The sequence below is a fragment of the Amblyomma americanum genome, chromosome 1 (assembly GCF_052857255.1).
Source record: "Amblyomma americanum isolate KBUSLIRL-KWMA chromosome 1, ASM5285725v1, whole genome shotgun sequence".
NCBI classification, from domain to species: Eukaryota; Metazoa; Arthropoda; class Arachnida; order Ixodida; family Ixodidae; genus Amblyomma; species Amblyomma americanum.
In genome coordinates, this window is record NC_135497.1 from 512,600,920 (window position 1) to 512,624,243 (window position 23,324).

Consider the following 23,324-nt stretch of genomic DNA (forward strand, 5'->3'; position numbering starts at 1 on the left):
CGTGAGTAAAAGAAAAATAAAACCTTGTTCCATGGCACTCGGCCACAGCTGCCCTTGCGCCATAAAAATTCATTCATGTGTGAAGAAGAAGGGCATCCTATATTTACTGAGGAAAAGAAGAGGTAGCCGCACTGCCATCGCTCAGACCGAGTGCCTGAGGCCCTTCCACCGGCCCCTCCGCCCGCACCAGCACAGCCGCCCGCACCTGTCGCTGCACCCCTGACCTACGCTGCCGCCGTCGCACGGCCGCCTAACTACCGCCCAACCTACGCTCCACCTCAAGCGTCTGTGCCTCAAGTTCCTCACGCTCCGACGCCTTTTTTGCGACCGCTTCGGCAATTTGGCTATCTCTGGCGTACTATTGACAATCGGCCTATTTGTTACTCTTGCGGACTGCCTGGTCATGTGGCCCGGCTTTGCCGTCGTCGTGCGCTGATCTCCCCAGTTGCCGGTTACTGGCCTCCTCCCAGTGACTACTCACCGCCAGCCGAGACGCCACAGAGTCGCCCGCTTTCCCGTGATCGCACCACCTTCTCCACCCGGCGGTCACCTTCTCCTCGTCGCCGCTCCCTTTCTCCCATGTGTCGGCACCCGAATCTTTCGCAAGAGGAAAACTAGACGCCGCAGTTCTTGAGGCGAGAACTGCGCCACCAGCGAAATGTCCAAGGCCTCAGTTATGTCCCGCCAATCTGATCGCCGTTTCCGTAGAGGGTGTTTCTGTTCTGGCGCTTGTGGACACCGGCTGCCATGGCCGCCTCCTTTTGCCGCTCCTTGGGAAAAGTGACGACCCCACTTTCTGGATTCTCGCTGCGCACCGCAAGCGCGCAGGCTATTGCGCCGTTAGTGGCGTGTACGGCTCGCGTCGTCATTCAGGAAATTCTCTACGTGTTTGAATTCGTCATTTTACCAACCTGCTCTCTTGAGATCATCTTGGGTTGAGACTTCCTGTCCCGCCATAACGCAGTCATTGATTGTGCTCGTGCTGAACTTGAGTTCTTTGCGCTCAGCGGTTCCACGCCGCTCGATGCCCCTTCTGCTACTCCTGCCAAAGCCGTCGTTGCTGAAGACACTGAACTGCCTGCCTGTTCTTCTGTTCTTGTGCCCCTCACTTCTGACCTTGTTCGCGACGGCAACATACTTTTTACACCATCGCCCCTCTTTCTGTGCCGCAAGTACCGCTCCATACCTTATGCCGACCTCACTCTGTCAGCTCGCCTTAGCGCGTTGTTCGTGACCAATCCGTTTACATATGCTTCCGCTGTGCATCGCGGTGAGTGCCTGGGTACCATGCAAATCATTCACTTCATTCTCTACCGCGATGAAAATGACAATTCCCCATCCCTTGACGTCAATGCCGTCAGCCCGCCGGTTCCTGCACCCGACACTTCGTCTCCAGACGTTTTCCTTCCCTCCATCGACGCCTCTCTTCCTGCACCTCAACGAACTCAACTTCTCGCTCTGCTTCATCAATTTCGTTCCTCCTTCGATTCACACCAACCCGCTTTGACCCGCATGTCGACTGTCGCCCACCATATCGACACCGGTGACCACGCCCCTCTGCGTCAGTGCCCATATCGTGTGTCAGCCACTGAGCGCCAAGTTATTAAAGACCAAGTTGACACCATGCTTCAGAGTGGCGTGATCCAGGCCTCACACAGTCCCTGGGCTTCTCCCGTGGTCCTCGTGAAAAAGAAAGATGGCTCTATTCGTTTTTGCGTTGATTACAGCCGCCTGAATAAGGTCACATGAAACTCTTTCGCGCATTGATGATGCTCTGGACTGCCTTCAAGGAGCGGAACTCTTCTCTTCTCTCGACTTATGCTCTGGGTACTGGCAGGTCCCCATGGCAGCTGACGACCGCCCTAAAACCGCATTCGTCACCCCTGATGGCCTGTATGAAATTACCGTCATGCCTTTTGGCCTCTGTAATGCTCCGGCTACTTTTGAGCGCATGATGGACAGTATTCTGCGTGGCCTGAAATGGAAGTCGTGCCTGTGTTACCTCGATGACATCATGATATTTTCGCCCGACTTTGCCACTCATCTATCCCGGCTGAAGCACGTCTTAACATTCCTTACGGACGCTGGCCTTCAACTGAACTTAAGAAAGTGTTGATTTGCTGCTCCTGAGCTGATAATTTTAGGCCACGTTGTGTCAAAAGAGGGCGGCCGCCCCGACACCGCCAAACTTCGTGCTGTGACTGCGTTTCCAAAACCTACTTGCATTAAGGAACTGCGCAGCTTCCTAGGCCTCTGTTCCTATTTTCAACGTTTTATTCGCAACTTTGCAGCCATTGCTGCCCCTTTAACTGAGCTTCTCAGCAGCAATGTGGATTGTTCGAGTTGGTCGCCTGCCTGCGACGATGCCTAAAACACCTTGCGCAGTCTCCTCACAGCACCACCTATCTTGCGTCACTTCGACCTGCAAGCCCCAAGTGAAGTACACACGGATGCCAGTGGCATTGGCCTCGGGGCTGTGCTCGCCCAACGCAAGTCTGGATTTGAGGAATATGTGGTTGCTTATGCCAGCCGCACCCTCACGAAATCTGAATCCATCTACTCCGTGACGGAAAAAAAGAGCTTGGCCATTGTCTGGGCCCTTGGAAAGTTTTGACCTTATCTCTATAGCCTTACGCTGTAAGCAACTGCCTCATCACTCTGCTGGACAGTTGCAGCCACTGCAGTGTCCTCCTCTGCCATACACCGCTGCTGGCAACCGCTGGGTCATTGTTGCCATTGACCACCTGACCCGGTATGCAGTAACTGCCGCGCTCCCAGCTGCTACAGCTTGTGAAGTGGCGTGCTTCATTTTGCAGCGCTTTATACTTCGCCACGGTGCTCCTCATGAACTCTTCAGTGACAGAGGATGCGTATTCTTGTCTGATATCGTTAAACATCTACTCGCCGAGTGCAATATCATTCATCGGACGTGTACAGCCTACCATCCGCAAACAAACGGTCTAACTGAACGATTTAATCGCACTCTGAGCGATATGCTAGCGATGTACGTTGCTGCCAACCACACGAACTGGGACCTCGTTCTACTCTATATTACGTACGCCTACAACACTGCTACTCAGTCCACTACCGGTTTCTCCCCATTTTTTCTGCTCTACAACCGGCATCCATCCGCTCGCGTCGACACAGTTCTTCCATACCGCCCTGCCTCATCTGAGTGTACAACTATTTCTGAAGCTGCCCAGATTGCCCAGATTGCACGGCCAGATTGCACGGTCGCTCACGGCAGACACTCAGGGGCGCCAGAAACACCGCCATGACGACGGTCAGCTTGATCCGGATTTCCCACCTGGTTCACTTGTCTGGCTGTGGATTCCTTCCACTGCTCCCGGCCTATCAAAGAAACTTCTTTCACAATACCATGGCCCCTACCACATCCTGGAGCGCACATCCTCCGTGAACTACCTTATTGAGCCCCTCACACCGTCTTCCGATCTTCGCCGACGTGGTTGCGAGACTGGGCATGTCCAACGACTGAAGCCATACTATGACCCGGTTGTGTTGTCACCACCCTGAGTCGCCAGGATGGCACTTTTTCTTCCCGGGGCCATTGTGAAGAAGAAGGGCATCATCCTATATTTACTTAGGAAAAGAAGCAGATTCTTGGCCGATCCCCCAGTGGGGGTATGTGCCATCTTTTGATAGGCTAACAACAACAACAACAACAACAAGAGGTAGCCGCACTGCCATCGCTCAGACCGAGCGCCTGCTGACCTGAACAGATGAGAGACTCGGTCGCCGCCGCCTCAGCATTAACCTAAGCCCCCGTTACACATGCAACATTTATTGTGGGATCAAGTGAGCAGATGAGTGAGGGCATGAAATAAGCTCTGATAATTGTGCTTGAAAACGGCACCAGTCTAGTTTTATTTTTGCGGCATCTCTTCCTCTCTCTTCCGCAGCGACTGATATTTTGTCCTTTTTTGTTTTTGCTTTCCCCCTAGCTCTGAGCAATCAAAAGCACAACTGCATGACTAGGCATGCACATGTGTCTCACATCTCAATCCTTCCCTAGTTGTACAGCTAATTTTATGAGCAGCTGCACCACATGCCTTTCCGTCTGGCTCAGGCAATGCCCCGGTGATGCGGATAGTATTTGGCCGCCTCAGCACCTTGATAGTGTGTGTTGTGGCTTCGTATCAGTTGAAAAATTCACCTCTCAACTGTTTCAGCCCTGAATCAATGAGCAGCTCCACTTCGTACCTACACGCCTTTTAGTCAGCAGGAGGGCAGCTTGCGTCATGTGGCTTGTGCGATGCCGAGCTCTGGCCGTATCAGATCCCTGCGCCGTGCTCAGCCAGGAGTGAAGGTACTGCACAGAAGCTACTTTGTAGAGTTGCGCTTTATGGCGTGGAAACATTTTTTTTTTCGCTCCTAGGAGGTTTTGCGCGGGCATTCTGTAAGTACTGTTGTGCAGAATCGCTGTGTGTCCGCCGCGGTGGCTGAGTGGGTATGGCGCTCGGCTGCTGGCCCGAGAGACGCGGGTTCAATCCCGGCCTCGGCGTCGAATTTCGATGGAGGCGAAATTCTAGAGGCCCGTGTGCTGTGCGATGTCAGTGCGCGTTAAAGAACCCCAGGTGGTCGAAATTTCCGCAGTCCTTCACTACGATGTCTCTCATAGCCTGAGTCACTTTGGGACGTTAAACCCCCATAAACCAAACCAGAATCGCTGTGGTTCACAGTTGCTGTGAAACTATTTTTTATTTAACTGAAGGATATGCACAATAGTTCGTCTTATGCGGATTTCTTTTGCATTGGATCCTATGGGAAACCAATCAAATGATATCACACATTGTTCACCTCATCTGAGAATTCATCTCAACTGAGTTTGTTTCAAGAGGAGTTAACTGTAGTTCATTGAACCGAGAATTTTGCTGTTTCAGTGTTGGCAATGCTCCTTGTAATATGATGCAATTAGGTCATTCTGATGCCTTTGCTTTTCTCCCTCTGTTTTTTTTGCAAATTGGGGGTAGGGCATTTTGTGCCGTAAGCACAACTGGGTTCACCACTCATGGTGTGTAGGTTCTGCATACAATTGCAGTGCCCCTATTTTTTGCACTTAGAAAGTTTTCTCCAAGAAAAGAAAAAGGAAAAACACCATCCTTCCACACAGGTTTGCACTGACAGGTTTACACCAACAGACTTCTGATAAGGGAAGTGGAGTACTTATGATGTATTCCATTTTCCTCTGTAATGCCCTACGTCCCTGAGGGTAAATAAATAAACAGATAAAAAATACATATGTAAATGTTTACTTTAAATGAATAATCGAACAAAGAAACAGGTGTGTTGCTTAAAGGCCACGCTGGCATTCGTGATTGTTCTGAGTTGAAAGCAGATATACTATATCTCTAAATGCTGAACTGAGTAATTTAGTTTGCCATTATTATTTGACTTCCGTTTGCTTGAACTGAGAACATATTAGCACTCCTCTGCCATTTCTGGCTAAGCCCGTTGTTCTGTTTCAATTTCCTGCTTTCCCCAGGTGCACTTCCTGGGTGGCCTGTGGCTGTTGCACCTGGATGCCAGCTGTTGTGCCGTCGCCAGCAGCGGTCACCAGGGGGCGTCACTCTCCCTTCCAAAGGAGAAGCTTCAGTCTCTGGCTCTCGTTGTTTCGGCCCAGCTGCTGCAGACAGTCGAGGACATCAAGTGGATCTTGGTCGAACAGAATCTTGGTGGGTATGGTGGCCTGTACAGCAAAGAAAAGTAAAGGAAGCATGTTTGACTCGTGAAAAGGGATGGGAATCATGGGAGTGTTTAAGGGATACACTCGGTGGTTGGAGGAGCTTCTTGTAATCTAGGTGGTTTGTTTGTGACTGAAAAAAAGAATGTTGTGCACAGTAAAATGTTTACAGAGAAAGGAAAAAGTGGTGGCTGGTTGCAGTGCACACCTTTTAACTCCCGTGATGCGCAGGGCCAAACAGCGAAAGTCATTGATCGGTATTTTTGCAAGAAGTTACATAGTGAGGGTGTCAGAAGCAGTGCATTGTATGGTGCACAAGAAGTCTGGCAGAAATATTCTGCAAAAAAGGAAGACATTGGTAGTCAACTCTGCTGAAATAAAATATAATCAAGAATTGTGGATAAGTATGGAGAACACAGAATGCAGAGGCTTATTCTCTGCGTGTGTAGGTCACTATTGCTGCTTCTTCATTTATTTACTATTTTTTTCGATTTTTGAAGCTAAAAATGTTTGATGCCATCCTGTGTTCCCACACCATGTGACCTTATCTAGCACAGAATGGCAGCCGAATATAGTAGACTACGAGCACCATTAGCGAGAGTTACAACTCTGTTTTTTTGTCCGCATGTGCAGTGCCATCGTGCTGTCACTACTGTCGCCAGTACAAGGGATCCAAGAGCTGGCTGTCAGCCTGGCACAGGCGGCATTGAACTCGTCTCACAAGGGGTGCAGCAGGCCCCATCTTCTTTTCAAGGAGATCGACCAGCATGCTGCAGAAGTGGCCGCTGACACGGAGTACGTGCTTGCTAACCCGAATGCTGGTGTTTCAGGTTCAGTGATGACAACAAGGGGAGGTCAGGGGTGGTGCTCGCCACCCCAAACAAGTAATTGGTTGCTTGCTTCATTACCCGACAAGAATTTGGTAGAATTTTTTACATTAAATTGCAGCTAGTAAAGGGACATTGCCTTCACAACGTGTTCTTTTCATTTTATTGTTATGAGGAGCAATGCTACGTAAGCATCATGCCTACCCCAAGTTGAGTTAAATTGATGAAGTTGGGGAAATGTTCTTATTGGCAGGGACGGTTTAACCAGCACATTTTTGTGAAGTAGCATTTGTTGTTTTTTTTCCTAATTTGGCACTTGCCTTTGATGTGAATTTTTTTTCTGGTCTGTGGACGATTGTTCCTATGCAGAGTGACAAATTTCTTAGAATGATGATCCACAAATATATACCTTATAATCTCATGTAAGGGCTGCACCCATGTATGGACCACACCCTCGGTTTTGAGCTATATAATTGAGAAAAAAAATGTGGCTGTACTTTTTTTTTTTAATTCCTGTATGAGCCGCATCTACAAAATTCACTCCCAAATTTAAATAAAAAGTGCGGCCCTTACACAAGTTTCTTATACGGTAGCTTGTTACAATGCTTGTCTTTAGGGTCCCTGCAGGTGCATTGTGCTGAAGTATGATCAAACTGAAATTCAAAGAAGGTGCCAGAATGAAAAGAAACTGAAAAGGTAAAGAGTACCGTGGGCATTCGTGTAAGGACTGCTCTTTATCTTTGCGATTTTGACGGTGTGCAGCCATTACATGGAACCCGTGCCCTGTTTATGGGGTGGCACGTTTTTTTATGACGTATTAGCACTGCTGTGGTGAATCTTTTAAGTACATAATGCATTAATTAAAGGTATGGACGGTACAGTGCACAGTGACATGCTGTATTGCTTGATAGCCAGCACGAGCCACCTAAAATAAGAAGCTGGTAGGCCACTTTTTTGGCCAAAGTTCCCTTCCCTTCCTTGGCAGAGGTATGTGCATACAACTGTTGGGCCATAGTACCTTACTGAGAGTAATGATGGTTTGGCCAAAGGTTCGATACAATGCTTAGCTTGTGCGATCTGGAGCCATTGGTGCGAGCTGGCCTTACCTGGGTTGCTTTTCTGATCGCTTTACTGGCAAAGGCATGAAAAACGTCAGTGGTACCTTCATTTTAATGTCAGAGTATTGTGTTGTGCTTAACTGGTAGCATGGTTATGCCTTTTATGATAAACGGCGACTAGTTTCAAAGCATCTTTGCTGCGACTTCTATGCGAAGCATGCCCAACCGCCAGCGTCTGAGCCAGGCGGGCAGCATGTCATTGCAGGGAAGTACGGCACTAGCATGGGTGCACCCTGTTCCGACTTTTGTGCAGCTGGAGATAATACCAATAACGTTCTGCCTTTTTTGGTGTAACACCCTGCTCACAAGTAGAAAGTGAGGCAGTCTGACGAAACAACACGTCATCAGCATGATCGCACTGGTTGTACAGAGTGTCGTAGGCAGGTTTCACCATCTGTTGGCTCCGGGTGGAATGCACCATGTGTTTAAACGACACATACGTGAAGTGGAATTCTTTTGGCTGACTTTATTTCTTTCTAAATTATTGGCTGCCAAGCCGTGGTTGCGGCCCTTGCACTAACACAGCCCTTACACAAGTATATATGTCAAATGAGCAAGGCATTGATTAGTGCCAGGACAGCACAGTGTTCCGCAGTCCCCGACTGGAGCTGCTTGAAAAATTGGCCATCATTTATGAACAGTAGCAGTTGATGAAGTGTCTGAAAAGCCTTGCTCTGTGTCGTGCCTGCATGCAGGGAGCTGCTGGAGCTGATAGTCACATGGAGTCATGGCCTGAAGAAGCAGAACACACTCCTGGTGCTTTTGAACCACCCTCAGGTTCCTGTGGCGATGCAGAATGGCATACTCCAACTGGTGACGCACGTTGACTCCAAGGTGTGTGGACTATTGATGATGACGACGGGGGGCTTTGATTTCGGTGGCAGAAAGCCACTGCGACAAAGATGCACAGTGGCTGTCATGTTTTTGGTCTGCACGATGTGGGAGTCAAAGACTAGGTTTTTTTTCCCCTAAGATTTCACCCCAGAGAAAGCTGAGCACCAGGCCAAGGAGAAACTTGTATCTGCTAGAAAACTGATGGGTAGTGACACTGGGTATCGAACCCTGCACCTCCTCCGTACTAAGCAGATGGTCAAGGCCATCACTGCAGTGTTTTTTTTTTACCTATTTTGCTTCGAGGGCTTTTGGTTGTGCCACGTGTGTTAAGGCTGATGTAATGTCTTTTGTGTGGCAAAGTGTTTCAGAATGGAAAGTAAGAGAGCTTTGCTTTGACAGCTTTCTTTTGAGATTGGTTGAGTTGCTCATTGCGTTACTTCCTTGTCTCAAAAGTAGTTTTCATTGGTTGCGTTGAGATAAGGGTCCAGATAGTAGTTTACAAGACATAAGTGTGAGTTGCCTTCCATTCATATCGCCAGTAAAAGCAAATGGCATGCCTCCTTTTGCAGTTTAACTGTACAAATCAATTGTATGCAGCAAGGTGCAGTAAATGCCACTTGGAAGTGTCGCAGTGTTTGAACATTTAGAATGTGCAGGCAAAGTCATTTCGATATCAGATTTTTTTGTCAATTTTTATCTGTGTGCCTGAGCTGCCTGTTTTGCGTATTTCTGGCCTGGTGAGAGTAGGTAATGTCCTGAAGCTCCACCCGAGCACTGAGAAGCACTGCAGTGTAGAACTCCGGATAAATTTTGACTACCTGGAGATTCCTTAGCTGGTGCTGACATTACACAGTATACTTCAGCAGAAGTGAGGCACTCGGGTATCTGTGCTTGTGGTGAATAGATACCTTCACATTTAAGGGTATAATTTAGCATTTTTATTTTATTTCTCAGCTTTAGGTTGTTGCAAAACACTGGGAAGCTGCTTTGTATTGACATTTTTTCTGCTACAAAGCTCGCTGTAAAAGCTTTCGCCATTCTCACCACCACTGACAGTGGCATTGGTTGCAGCTTACAAGATGTGGGTGCAGGTTGCCTTTGGTTCATTTTGGTGGTCAGAACAAATGACTTGCCTCCTTGTGTTGGTTAATTTAGTGAATTAAAGCTGTATAGACAGCTAATTTTTGGATGTGTGTTTTCTTCTTTCTAATGATGCGCAAGGTATTGGTATACGTGGAGTACCACATGGCATTCACCTACAACTGCTGAATAATTTAAAGTCTCATTTCTCTCTCATGCTGTTTTAGTTTCACTTTCAGTGGCCAAACGATGACAACTTGCAGTTTCAGTTCACACAAGGCATCACAAAAAATGCGATGTAATCACTGCTTCATCATTTTAATTCAATATGTTAAAGCCAGTCTACCTCAAGGGCTGGAATGACAACGCATGAAGCAGCAGCAGTTATCTTGCATTTTTTTTATGCCTTACGCATGCGAAACTGACATCACAGAGCGGCCGAAACTCAAACCAAAAGAGCATGGGAGGAAAATTATATTATAAATTATTTAGCTGTGGTAAGGAAATACCATGTGGTGATCCACCTATAGTAATGTCCTACACATCACTGCGAAGAAGACAACATGCCACCAAAATGCGTTGTCTATACTCTTTTAATGGACGTGACAGCTGCGAGATGCTTTAAATGCCGCAGCATTTGGCTACAAGGTGGGATGAACAGGGATATTTTTAATTTTGAAATGTATTGAAGCTTCGAATACTTAGAAATGTTGAAGGGCTGTGTGAATTGAGTTAAATGGCAAATGCAGTTCAGGAACTATTCAGAAAGCAGCATTGTCTACCTTTACTTGGCAGTTTATTAACCTAGTGGAAAAAGAGTTCATTGTTCTGTGTAAGAAAATTATTAGTGGATACTTTGGTCTGTTTTGAGCATGCTTGAAGTGGGTGTAGCATATGTATGGTACTGACACAGTGAGGTTGTCATTGAGCAACTCTGTGTGTTTGTGTACATCTGTATTGCTTGTTGTCAAGATGGCTACTAGTCTTCTTTTCCCGCTAAATGGACTTTTTTTGACGTGATGCAACTTCTGAAGAGGGGACTTATTGACGGGGGAGAATGGACTAGCGCACAAAGCAGTTAAGGCAGTGTAGGCAGGAACCACCGACGTATGCCAGCAGCCTAAGCTTGAGTCTCGTGCGGAGGCGACCAGCGATGGTGATGAAATGTGGCTTGGCTGCATGGTCTTCATCATCTTCCTTGCATTCCCATGACATTGGAGAGTAAACTTTCAACAAGCTATGCTTATGGAGCATATGAACAAACATTGTATTTTTTTCTTTATGAGTGCTTACTGCCTGAAGACACAAAAAGGAGAGTGATTATATAAATGGGAACAGGCTTGCTGATCTAACAAGTAAGTTTTACAATTATTTGTTATTGGTGCCCAGGTATGCTATTTTGTGGACTTATTGTGTGGGCCCAAACTAGCAACTGGCTAAGGGTCCAGATACTTTTGTTGCCCACTTTTGTAAATGTGTATGTTCCAAGGTAAATAAAATTGAATTGAAGGTACTGATCACGGAGCCCCTGTGTTCAAGTAGAGTATGGCACTGCTACATCACAAGTGACAGTGACCCTGCTTTGGGGTAGGGTGCATCACATTCTTCTTGCCAGAAGCACCTGCCTCCTTTCACTGTTTGCTTCATAGGTGCATGACTGACTGCCACCCTGCCACCCTCAGTGGGCGTGGGAGCAGCTACGTGATGCGGCTCTTCAATTTCGTCCGTTTCTTTGCCCAGGTTACTTCATGTCTCCAGCTTGGCGCCTTGTATACTTCGGAAGCACGGGAATGCAACGACTCGCCAACAAGTTTCGTCAGCTTTCACGGTGAAGACTTTGACCACGACTGGCAACCCTGCTGGACCGCTTCCTCGTGGATCAAGGCATCCGGATCAACTATGTCATCAACACTCGTCGTCGATAAGAACTGCTGGCGTGTCCCGGAACTGTTCAGTGGTGCGGCTACGTGATGCGGCTCTTAAATTTCGTCTGTTTCTTTGCCCAGGTCAGTCATGGCTCTTGTCTTTACGCAAGTAAATCGGACAATGCCTGCTTGTTGCTGCTCCCACGCCCGGGAATACTTTTGTCTTTGTTATGTGAGTGCGTTGTTGTTAAAGAGCTGCTTCTGCTGTCCGGTGATGTGGAAGAAAGCCCAGGACCGCGATGCAATACCGGTTCCCATGATGCAGGAGATGACGACGATGCACAGCAGAGGCAGCTAAGTGATATGTTTGGGTTGCTACAAGATATGAATATTTGAACCAACAAAATGGAGAAAGACCAAGTCTACTTAAGGGGGGACACCCCTCTTAGAACTTTTGTTCCTTATTTATAGGTGGATCTGGTTGAAGCTTGCACCTTTTGTGTAGTTTTGCATGCTGATTTCAAATATCTGATTAGTTTTCTTGTAGACGAAATAGTTTTCAAAATTCCACCTAATTCATGTTGCTCATTTAGAGGTGGGCTAATTAGTAAACACTCTATGGCATGATGAGAATAGACCTGCCAGAGTGATCTAGAAGGATCATAGAGTGCAACAAGACAAGAATTAATGTGCTAGAAAAATTTCAGCCAAAGTTACACCTAGTCAAACCTTAGTGACAAAAAGCCCAGGTTGGCACCCAAGATTGATAATTAATTTTGTAAATGTTGCCTTGTAATAACTGAACATATTTTAGTCTTAATGCACTGTCCAAGAGTTTTTCTTTCTAACAGAACAAGCAGTTTTGAAAAGCAGTTTGAAAATTGCAGTTTTGAGAAAACGAGAAAAAACATCTCACAGTATCTACATGTAAATTATGCCAATGCTTGATATGTCAACATGATCAGAACTAGTGGAAAGTGAACTAAAGCAAAAATTAATGGCTTATGCCAATTTCAGCCTAAGTTATGCAATAGGAAACTTTTGAAAGGAAAGGTCCATTTGGGTACCCTAGACAGATAACCTTCTCAATAAATTTGTTCTTGTGGTCATTGCATTTACCTTGGTGTCATGTGATTCACGAGGTTTCCTTTCTAGCAAATAAAAAAATTATAGCAATAGCAAGAACAGGACCGGAGATGTTAATCTTTCAAAAATGCAACACCACCAAAATTGTGGGATTGTGAGAAGCACTCAAGCCTCACAGCGTATCTAATCAGGAAAGGAAACCCCAAGGACCTTTGCATGCTTTCAAAATGCACAAGGAGTATAGTGAGGGTGCATGCTGTCGCGGTGCTTCTTTTTTTCCGCTTTAGCAAAGCCAAGCGAAGCCGCCCGCTTCTTCGCAGAACGCGCGTTACGGCGCAAGTCCTTTCCTTTAGCTCTCCTGGAGACAGTTGCTGGCACGTTCGTGTTGCATTCTTGCAGAATTGCTGTTGCTGTATGCTTGCAGCCGGCATTGAAGCGCAGCACAGCTTCTGCTATGGCTGCTTCCACAGCAAACAGTGACGAATGCCGCTCTTTGTGGATCAAGGTCCAGATGATCGAGTGGAAGCTCTCGTTTGAATTCTGGGTCTTCCCCCGAATGCACCTCTGCAGCAGGCTCTTGTCTGATAAGCGACTGTACACGGGCGAAAGAGCTTCAGCCACATCGCTTGGCAGACTGTACTTATGCTTCGATTCGGGCTCCTCTTTTGCTTTTGCAGCGTTGTGGCGGCACCAAGACTGCTCACCAGTGGGACACAAAGTGTGATTGGGGCAGTCATCAGTAGACGTGATGTGGTAATATGTTGCCATCACGGCGCTCATGGCATCCACATTACCTACATTTGACCTTAGCGCTTGGCCATAATATATAGCTAGCTTGTCAACTAGATCAACTGTGAGCCTTCCTCTGCCACCAAGGCTTTGTTTTCCTGCACCCTTGTGCCTCTGCAAGAGGTTGCGCAAAGCTGCTCCCATACGCTTGTGCACATGGTTTATGCAATCCTCCTTGACTACTTCAATGTAGCCATAGATTTTAGCATCTTGAAGGGCATTAAACGTGCGACTGTCCCCATCGCATAACATCGTTGTGTAGCGCATGTTGTTGCGCTGTAGAGACCTCTCAAATAGAATTTTGCCTGCCTTTACCTCCATTTGGCCAGCCTTGCAGTTGGTGTTCTTTTGGCACTCGTGGCGCGATCTCCAGAGTTCATAGCCGTCAGTGTTCGGATTTGGGCCAGTTTCGCTGCCCAGACAAAAGTTTGACAGCAGCACATAATCGAGCACATAACCAGTAAAGAGTTCCACTACGGCACCGACGCCTATATGTGACGAGTGCCTGCGCATCATCCATGTGCCGTCGTAACACATGGCAATGTTCCCCCTGTGTCTAAAACACAAGTCGTCATATACCTTCGCCACTGCCTGTGCCATAGCTGCTGCGGCTGCTTGAGTAGCAGCAGGTTGCAGTGTGTTTTTCAAGTGCCGTTGAAACGTCTTGTTGTGCATGCCACGCCGCGACAATCCCATCGCCGAAAAGATATCGTTCATTGCTGTCTGGGCGTTACCGGTGGACAGCATTGCTTGACTAGCAAGAATATTGAGCTCGAAAGGATTGCACTTTTTCTCATCGTCAACCCTCCGCAAGTTCCACTCGGCCGCAATCTCACCACAGTTGTCACATACAGTCGAACCCGGATATATCGAATTCGACGGGGATCGGAAAATACCCTAGTTCGATATAGCGAAAATTCGATATACAGATATAGGCCAAAAAAGCACTCGCGATCATAAAAAATTGTGGCTTACCAATTGGAACAGCCGCGAATCACATAGCATGTGCACACAATATGAAAGCGCTTTATTTCACGGAAAAAAAATCACTAATTTTGGGCTGCTTTTTCTTCTGGGAAATGAAGTTTAAAACACTAGCTTCAATCTTCTCGAGACTGTCTAGGTGCGAGAGCCCATTGCCTTCCATTTCGCCGCAACAGCGCCGAATCAGGCTGAACGCTGACGCCAGTTCAGTGGCTGTGCACGGACGCGTTTCTTCAAAAACACAGTTGCCCTCGTTGTCGCTGGAATCACTGTCTTGAACGCCAGCTATTCCGGCCACAATGTCCTCATCAGCGAGGTCGGCTACCGCTTGAACTTTGCTGTCAGCGTTAATGAAGTCATCAACAGTAACTTCGGGCGGGACGGTGCCGGAAAAATTGGACAAGTCGCGGAACGCGTCCTCCAAGCACTCATCGTCATCTGAAGCTTCCGGACATTCATCTCTAGCCACTTCAAGGCCTGCCTTGCCAAAACAGTTGGCTACTGTGGCCTGCTTCACGTCGCCCCAAGCGCCGGTAATCTGGATCGCGCCAAGCAGGTCAATCTTGAGATCGGTTCCCATGCGGAGGTTTATGAGGAGCCGTTGAATAAGTCGCTTCCGATAGCCTACCTTGAATGCCTTTATGATACCCTGGTCGAGGGGCTGCAGTCTCGCTGTGGTGTTCGGCGGGAGAAACTTCAATTCGATGTGCTGCAGCTTGCAAGTTGTTTGATGGGCCGAACAGTTGTCTACCAGAAGGCAAACTCGGCGGCCCAACTTGCCCAACTCAGCGTCCCAAGCCTGCAGCCATTCAACAAAAAGTTGACGTGTCATCCAGGCCTTCCTATTACAGCCGTAGCGGACGGGAAGCTGTTTACAGTTCTTGAAGCAGCGCGGTGACTTGCTCTTCCCGATCACGAATGGCCGTAGCTTGCACGAGCCGTCCATGTTGGCTGCAAGCAGCACCGACACACGCACTTTGCTCATTTTACCACCGTGGCATGTGGTTCCACGAAGAGCGAGTGTCTTATTCGGCAACATTTGCTAAAAGAGACCAGTTTCGTCTGCATTAAAGATTTCTGCAGGCGAAAACTTCTCAGTGATCTTCGGCCACTCCTCAGAAAGCCACTGCTGCATCTCCTGGCTGCTGACAGCCCCACTTTCGCCTGAAATGGCCTTTCCTACAATGCCGTGGCGGTTTTTAAACCGTTGCAGCCATCCAGTGCCACCGCAAAAGTTCTCTTCGCCAAGAGCCGTAGCAAACCATTTGGCCTTTTCGATTAAGGTCGGGCCATCCACGGGAATATTTTTCGCTCGGATTTCAAGAAACCACGTGTAGAGTGCCTTCTCCACTTTGTCAAAAGCAGCAGGGCGCACACGACACGCTCCCGAGCGACTTTCCTCACCTGCTTTAAGCTTGATGTCCTGCTTGTTCTTTAACAACGTACTTAAAGTACTCCGCGGAATGCCGAATGCGTCTGCCACGGAGGACTTCTTTTCTCCATTCTCGACACGCCGGATTACTTCAAGCTTTCTTGCAAAGTCCAGATTCTTCCTCTTTTTTATGTCCGCAGATGCCATAGCTCACCAGATGACTGCAATCACACACGGCACGTTGAAACAGAGGTACGCACAACAACACGCACGATGTGCAGATGGAGCAGTCCGAGCGAAGCCTGTTCGAGCGACAGTCAACGGGGCTGCGAAGGAACGACAAAGGGAAAAGAAAGAAGAGAGCGGGGAAAAAGATCGGCCGTCGAAGGCGCTATGTTCGTTTTTTGAGCCCTCTCTGGCTCTCTCGTCTCCCCTGGCCCACGAGCGACCGTGCCGACCCTTCACTCTCTCTCTCTCCCTTTTCCCAGGAAGCGTGGCTTGGAAACGTTGCCGCGTCTCCATGCCCCGCGCTCTCTTCGATGAGCTCCAATGCCCTTGCCCAATGCACACGCCGGCGGTAGAGGAGGAGCGAGAGAGCTCGCGCCGGTGGGGCGCAAGAACGGGGGAAAGGCTCTCCGTCTCCGTCGCTAGGCGACGGCCGCGCATGCGCAGAGGAGGAGCCTGCTGACTGACTCTGCGGAAAAGTTTACCTCTCAGGACCGGACACGAATGTTTTTGGGAAAAGCGCACCTTCCAGGGGCGCGGCGCAGCGCAGCGCGCCGTTCGATATATCGAATGTCCAACGAAAATGGAATTCGATATACTACGCAATTGTCCTATACTTTTACATAGTATTTTCAAGGGGGTAATCTGTGTGTTCGATATAGCCAATAATTCGAAATATGCGGGTTCGATATATCCGGGTTCGACTGTAGCACGATCAGTTTCACGGCGAGGCCATAGCTCTGATCACTGGTAATCAACCGCACACATCCGCGACACGTTTTGCACCGCACGGCATCCAAGAGGACGTTCGCAACGCTGAGGTCAATTATTGCATAGGAGGCTATTCCGTCTGCGTCTGATCCTGCGGACGCACCACTTGCATCGGCGAACAGCGCGGTCTTTCGTGCCGTTGCCGGCGTTGATTCCAGTCGATCAAGTGTAGACTGCTCACGGGCACTCGCTTGAGTTATGTCACTGTTAGTTACAGGCTCGGTATCAATTCGTACGCGACTACAATCGGCACCAAGAACAGCGCCGTTATCCAGCAGAGACGGAGAAGCGTCGCCGTCCACAACGTGGCCGTCACGCAATCCCGTACCACTGGCGCTTGCTTGTTGCACAGTATGCAACAATGTCGCGTCATTAACACGTTTTTTTTCCTTTTGCACGCTTTTGCCCGAACTTGTGCACAGAGCGGTACTTCTTCGCGCCTCCTGGCATGGTTCTCGCGTTGCACTAGTGTGGTCAGCAGAAAGACAAAATGGCGTCGCCGGGCGTCTGCTTTTCATGGCTAGCTTGCCGGAACCAACCAGACGACGTCATTTTGATTACGTGCCTAAACCGGCCAATAGCAGCGCGCGCCGCTATTCATTTTTTATTTCGTTTTTTTGGCGAAGGCGGCATGTACAGGGTTGCTGCTCGAAAGAAAAACTAAGCCGAAAGCCCGCGCTTTCGAACGAGACCAAAATGGCCGCGGTAGAGCACGTAGTTTCGATGCGCCGGGCGATCGAAATTGGGTGTCGTTTGTCCACAATTTAAAGGGCAGTGGGTGTGGTACTGCATTTTTAAATTGCTGTAACTTCTTAATTACGTGAGGTATAATGATGAAAATTTGCATACAGATGCGTAACGGTGCAAGGAACACGAAAATTAAAAGATTGAAAATCTGATTTTTGGGCCGATTTTCGGTGCCAAAGAGCCGTGTCCCCCCTTAATCAGTACTGTCAATGAAATCAAGAGAAGTCAGGAGGCAATTCAGAATCGTTTATCTGATATTTATAGTAGGCTAACTGTGGTCGAAGGCAAACCTGCTACCAGTGGATCTTTGCAGAAGGAGTGCCAACGATTACGATGTATTGCTGATAGCCTAGCTAGTGAAAATTTGAAACTGAGGGCTAATCAGGCGGAACTTGAAGATAGGCAGTGCCGTGATAATCTTCCGTTTTATGGCCTTTCTGATGCCAATTTTGAGTCCTGGGATGAGACTGAAAAAAAACTAGTGAATGTACTTTCATCAGCCTTGAATTTGCCACCGTCGGAACTATCGATTGAACGGGCTCATAGACTTGGAGCTTTTTCTGAAGATAAAAGCAGGCCAGTTATTGCGAAGTTCTCATCTTTTAAAACAAGGCAAAAAATTTTCTTCTCAAGTTCTAAACTGAAAGATAATGACATTAGTGTAGGTGAAGATTATTCTCTCATGACTCGGCATGCGTGGAAAAAACTCTTTGAATTTGGTATCGCTCAAAAGTCTAAATTCAAACTGCGCTATAATAAGCTTTACATGAACGGTAGGTGTTACTGTTACGATCAGCTTAACGACAGCGTTTCTGAAGTTCACGGTGTTGGATGCCTTTCATCCAAATCGCCCGCAGATTAACGATGCGTGAGGCGTAGTGGGCACCCGTCACTGTCCAATCGCTCATTGTCATTTCTGTATAGTACTATTATTAGTAGTGTTCTGCCTAAACGTGATGAGCTTTTTGCGACTATCGACGCATGTGATGCCGACATCGTTTGCCTTACTGAAATGTGGCTTTCAGCTAAAGTTGATAGCTCGGAAATATTCCATTGCCGCAAGCATTTTACCACTTATCGGTATGACAGGGGCGACAGAAACGGTGGTGGTGTTTTGTTAGCTGTTGCTGACACACTTTTTTCTTCTCCTGTTCATGTTGTTACCAGATTAGAACTTCTTTGGGTTGAACTGCGCACGCGCGTGAAAAAATTGATTTTGGGCGTTTGCTATCGCCCTCCCTCGTACAGTGCCACTTTCATTGAAGAACTTCATGACACTGTTTGCACGATTACCGTTCGCTTTCCAAATGTTCCTATTCTTTTGGTTGGAGACTTCAAATTTCCAACTATTATTTGGTCCAATGTACGTTCTTATGCCGACCCTTTTTCCACGGAGTGCGATGGTGTTTTGCGCTTATGTGCTGACTTTAATCTCTCCCAACTTGTTACTAAGCCTACCCGCATTACATCTTCATCGTCCAACTTGTTAGACCTTGTTCTTACCACGTTGCCTGATCTTGTTGCTCTAATATCTTGTTTGCCGGGCTTAAGTGATCATTGTATGCTTCATTTTTCATTGAACGTCGTGTCACCACGCCAAAATAACGATTCTAAATACATCCGTGACTACAAAAATGCCAACTTTAAGGCCATAAATCGTGAACTCGCTGGTTTTATCGATGTGTACTTACCGTCTTTTCACGAGCGTCCAAACGAAATTAAATGGAACCTGTTTAATTAACTAACAAATGTTTGCCCTGGTTTAGTTCTTCACTGAAAACGCTGTCAAACAAAAAGAAACGTCTGTTTTGTTCCGCCAAACTGTCCAATTCTGTGCTCTGGTTGGATGCTTATCACTCCGCTGCATCTGAATATAAGTCAGGACTAAAACTAGCTAAATAGTCATTTTTTAGTCATACTCTCCCGTCGATGCTATTAAATAATCCCAAACAATTTTGGAACGTGGTTAAGAAAACTGATCCATTTACAATTAATCTTAAAACTTTAGACGATCAAGTAATTCCCAGTGAAATGTGTGCTGATGTTCTTAATGATGTGTTTACAGCTTCTTTTCCTAACGATTTAATTACCACAATTCCTCTTTACCCACTCCACGAATTCTTGTCTATGAACCCCATTATAATGGATGCTGTTGGCATCGAAAAAATAATTGATCAGCTGAAGACGTCATCATCATGCGGAGTGGATAGCATAAACTCGAAAATTTTGAAAAATACCAAAGTGTACAGTGCTATTATTCTTGCTGAACTCTTTCAACAATCTCTTGTGTCTGGCTGTATTCCTAGCGACTGGAAGGTGGGCAAGGTGGTTCCCGTGCACAAGGCTGGTGTCAAACATTCTCTTAATAATTATCGGCCCATTTCACTTCTTAGCATCCCTTGTAAGATCATGGAACATGTCATTTGCGCTCACCTTGCCAATTTTCTTGAGTCAAATTCTTTTTTTCAGTCATTGCCAACACGGGTTTCGTAAATTATTCTCATGCGAGACGCAACTTCTGTGCTTTACACAGGATCTTCATTTCATTCTTGACCGGGGTTCCATAGCTGACTGTATACAGTAGCTGACGGGTAATTCGGACTCCAATAATTCGGACTTGTAGGATATTTCGGACTTCGATGAGGCACCGTCAGTTGCCCCATAGAAGCGCATACATATTTGCAACGGATATTTCGGACTTCAAAAGTTCGAAGGTTTGATTTTTCGGACTAATTTCAGTTGCCTGCGGGCCAAAATCGGCCATCTTATCGGCTTTTTCGCCGGCGCAAAAGGTGCCATCTTGGGTTGAGGTGGATTTATGCTGAGGTTGGCTTGGCTTGACACACATTCGCAACCTCATTGTTGCCAATAGAGGTCCCTGCGATCTCTGACACTTCGAGGTGGCAGCCGGATTGTCATCGCCGCCAACTTGCTTTTGTCGCCGACGTCGTCGCGGGCAGTTATCGCTTGTCCCATATGTTGAAAATTGGTTGTTGAGGGGAAGGAAATTGTGCCGGAGCTATCTCACATCTTAGCGGGAAGGGATAAAGGAGGGACTGAGAGAAGAAAGGAAGAAAGAGGTGCCGTAATGGAGGGCTCCGGAATAATTTCGACCACCTGGGGATCTTTAATGTGCACTGACATTGCACAGCAGACGGGCGCCTTTGCGTTTCGCCTCCATCGAAACACGGCCACTGCGGTCGGGTTCCAACCCGGGTACTCCAGATCAGTAGCCGAACGCCTTAACCACTGAGCCACCGCGGCGGGACTCATGCGTTCGCCATTTGCCGTTTCGTCAATTGGGTTTCTCTGACCGCGTTGACCGAGTGGCGCTCAGTCTTCACGAAGTTACATCTGTTCGCCGTTTTGTGATTGCGTCCGGCGGTTCCGCAGCTTTGAAAGAAAAGTGCCTTATCTTTGCGTGTGTTTAAAGGGACACTGAGGAGAAATTGAAGTTGGTTTGTATCGATAGAATAGCAGCTCCTGATCACAAAAACGCCACTCTTACTGAAAACAAAGCTCTTGTAATGTAGAAAATAGCAAGAACCAAAATACAGGTGTTGCCGCCACAGGCCAATCTCGCAAGTACAAGCGTGATGACTTCCTAGGACGAGGCGCCACCTTGGAGGAATTTTCCTTACTTCATGGAAGCCACGAATCTCTGAGGCTGGCAAAGGAAGGTTGCGCACTGCACCGCTAGCCGTCAGAAATCACGGAGTCTGTGTGTACGTCACGTATTACGTCACTCCGTTCTGTGATGTCATAAGAGTTCTCCGTGTCGTCATAAGAGTTCTCGAGTTTGAATCAGAGCGGCGGGAAAAACTTTCTCAACTTAGAATCCAAATTTCTTTGAAATAAATGCATCTTTCGCGCCCGGACAAGCGGCAACAAAGCCATGAAATGCCGAAGTATCAGATTTTGCTAACAAAAAAAAAATGATAGAGTTCTCCTCAGTGTCCCTTTAACGAGCGGTGTGGTGCACACTCGGGTTGTGGACAACATGGTCCCGCCGGGTCAGTCAAAGAAGCGTGGGAAGTATTCCAACTAAATGCGGTGACCTTGCTGCCTAGCATGTACAGTGAAAGCACAACCTTGGCGCAAATTGTTGCCAGCAAGAGAAATTTTCCGCAAGGTAAAATCAGTGACATTTTTAAGGCGATTTCATCTCAATAAAGTGATTTTTTGTACTTCACGGATTTTTCGGACTGTTCGATTATTCGGAACATTTTTCGGGTTCCTTTGAGTCCAAAAAATCGGTCGGCAACTGTATTCTTCGATTTCTCCAAAGCCTTTGACAAAGTCTCTCACCATTTACTACTTTTCAAATTAAATAATCTCAATCTCGACACTAACATCGTCTCGTGGCTTCAGTCATTCCTTACTAATCGTTCTCAATTTGCGACTGCTAATAAATCCAACTCTCGTTACTCTCCAGTGGGCTCATGCGTTCCCCAGGGTTCTGTCCTAGGGCCCCTATTTTTTCTCATTTATATTAATGACTTGCCTAACAACATTGCTTCTTCCGTATATCTTTTTGCCGACGATTGCGTTATTTACCGTGAAATTAACACTGACTCTGACACTTCTGTCCTTCAACCAAGTTTCAGAATGGTGCAAATTATGGCACATGGAACTTAACAATAATAAGTGTAAACATTTGCGTCTTTCTCGACGTAACACTGGAATAGCCACTTACGACCTTAATAATATCCCTCTTGAAACTGTGTCGTCGTATAAGTACCTTGGTGTGCACATAACTTTTAATCTTTCTTGGAATCTGCACGTGGAATTTATTGCTAACAATGCTAACCGCATGTTGGGGTACCTGCGCAGAAATTTCTCCCTTTCTTCTACTTCAATAATATTTCTCCTATATAAAACACTTGTTCGGCCTAAATTGGAATATGCAGCATCTATCTGGGACCCTGACCTCTCATCATTAGCTACTGAAATCGAATCTGTACAAAACCGTGCGTCACGTTTCATACTTTCCAATTATCACCATATCTCCAGTGTTACTGCTATGAAAACTACTTTATCATTGCCACCTCTTTCACTCCGCAGAAAAATTTCGCGCTCATGCCTATTTCATAAGATCTATTACTACAAAACCCTTCCTTAAGAGCTGGCTACTAACTACCCCTACATATGTCTCAGGCCGCATTGATCATCTTCGCAAAGTAGGTGTTCCGTCATGCCATACTAAACATGCTTTTTCTTCTTTTGTCCCTGAAACTTCTGACAGTTGGAACCACCTTCCCAGGCACATTGTCGATATTTCTAATCCAAGTTCTTTTAAGACTGCCCTATGTAATCTTTATTTGTAGATTTTAGTCAGTATTGTTTTGCGTTCGTTTTCGTTGTCTTTTTGCTGTCTGCCGGAAATGTTCTCTTTTTTTTGGAATTGCTGTTTTTCCCCCTTTGCCTTCTCTTGCCTTATTTTGTGTTATGTTTTGTTCATTTTTTGTTGCATTTTCGTTTCTTCTATTGTGCTTTTCTGCTGCACTGTATCGGACCCAATGTATGTCCTTCCCACTCCCCTCTTTAATGCCTTCGGGCCCTGAGGGTATTTGAGTATATAAATAAATTAATTCCAGGCTGCCTTGTAAGCAGCTGTGAAGTTGTTCTCGACAACCCTTGGTCCAGAAGACCGTGACGTCGCACTTGCGACACCGCTGCCCCCCAGTCAGGCGCTACTGCTGAGGGCCTGCTATGCCAAGTACAACACTCCCGGGTAACCCGGCTGGCCGATGCGGAGGGAGCAGTGGAGGTGCTGGAAAAGGCGCTGCATCGGTAGCCACCGTGGTGCTTCAAGCATTGAATCTTGCCTATTGCTAAACACCTGCTCATCTTTGAGCAGGTTTTTTTTTTTGCGCTTGTGGGTTCTTTATTTTAGTCAGAAGACACGAGCCTGCAGCATGGCTC

The 23,324-nt window shown here is 47.1% G+C and overlaps 1 protein-coding gene across 10 annotated transcripts in view; it reads left to right on the forward strand.

The window, feature by feature from the left end:
* Positions 1–23,324, forward strand: part of LOC144116177 (uncharacterized) — a 36,941-nt gene that overhangs the window by 8,970 nt on the left and 4,647 nt on the right. For 5 of the 10 annotated variants that reach the window (XM_077650884.1, XM_077650888.1, XM_077650887.1 and 2 more), the window contains 4 exons: positions 5,504–5,693; positions 6,335–6,496; positions 8,342–8,480; positions 11,301–11,566. In XM_077650884.1, coding sequence (XP_077507010.1) covers positions 5,504–5,693; positions 6,335–6,496; positions 8,342–8,480; positions 11,301–11,531 — 722 coding nt within the window. In that variant the 3' untranslated portion in view covers positions 11,532–11,566. Of the gene's footprint in view, positions 1–5,503; positions 5,694–6,334; positions 6,497–8,341; positions 8,481–11,209; positions 11,567–22,996; positions 23,193–23,324 lie in introns of those variants that run through there. The other 5 variants (XM_077650889.1, XM_077650893.1, XM_077650894.1 and 2 more) reach the window with 5 other exon arrangements.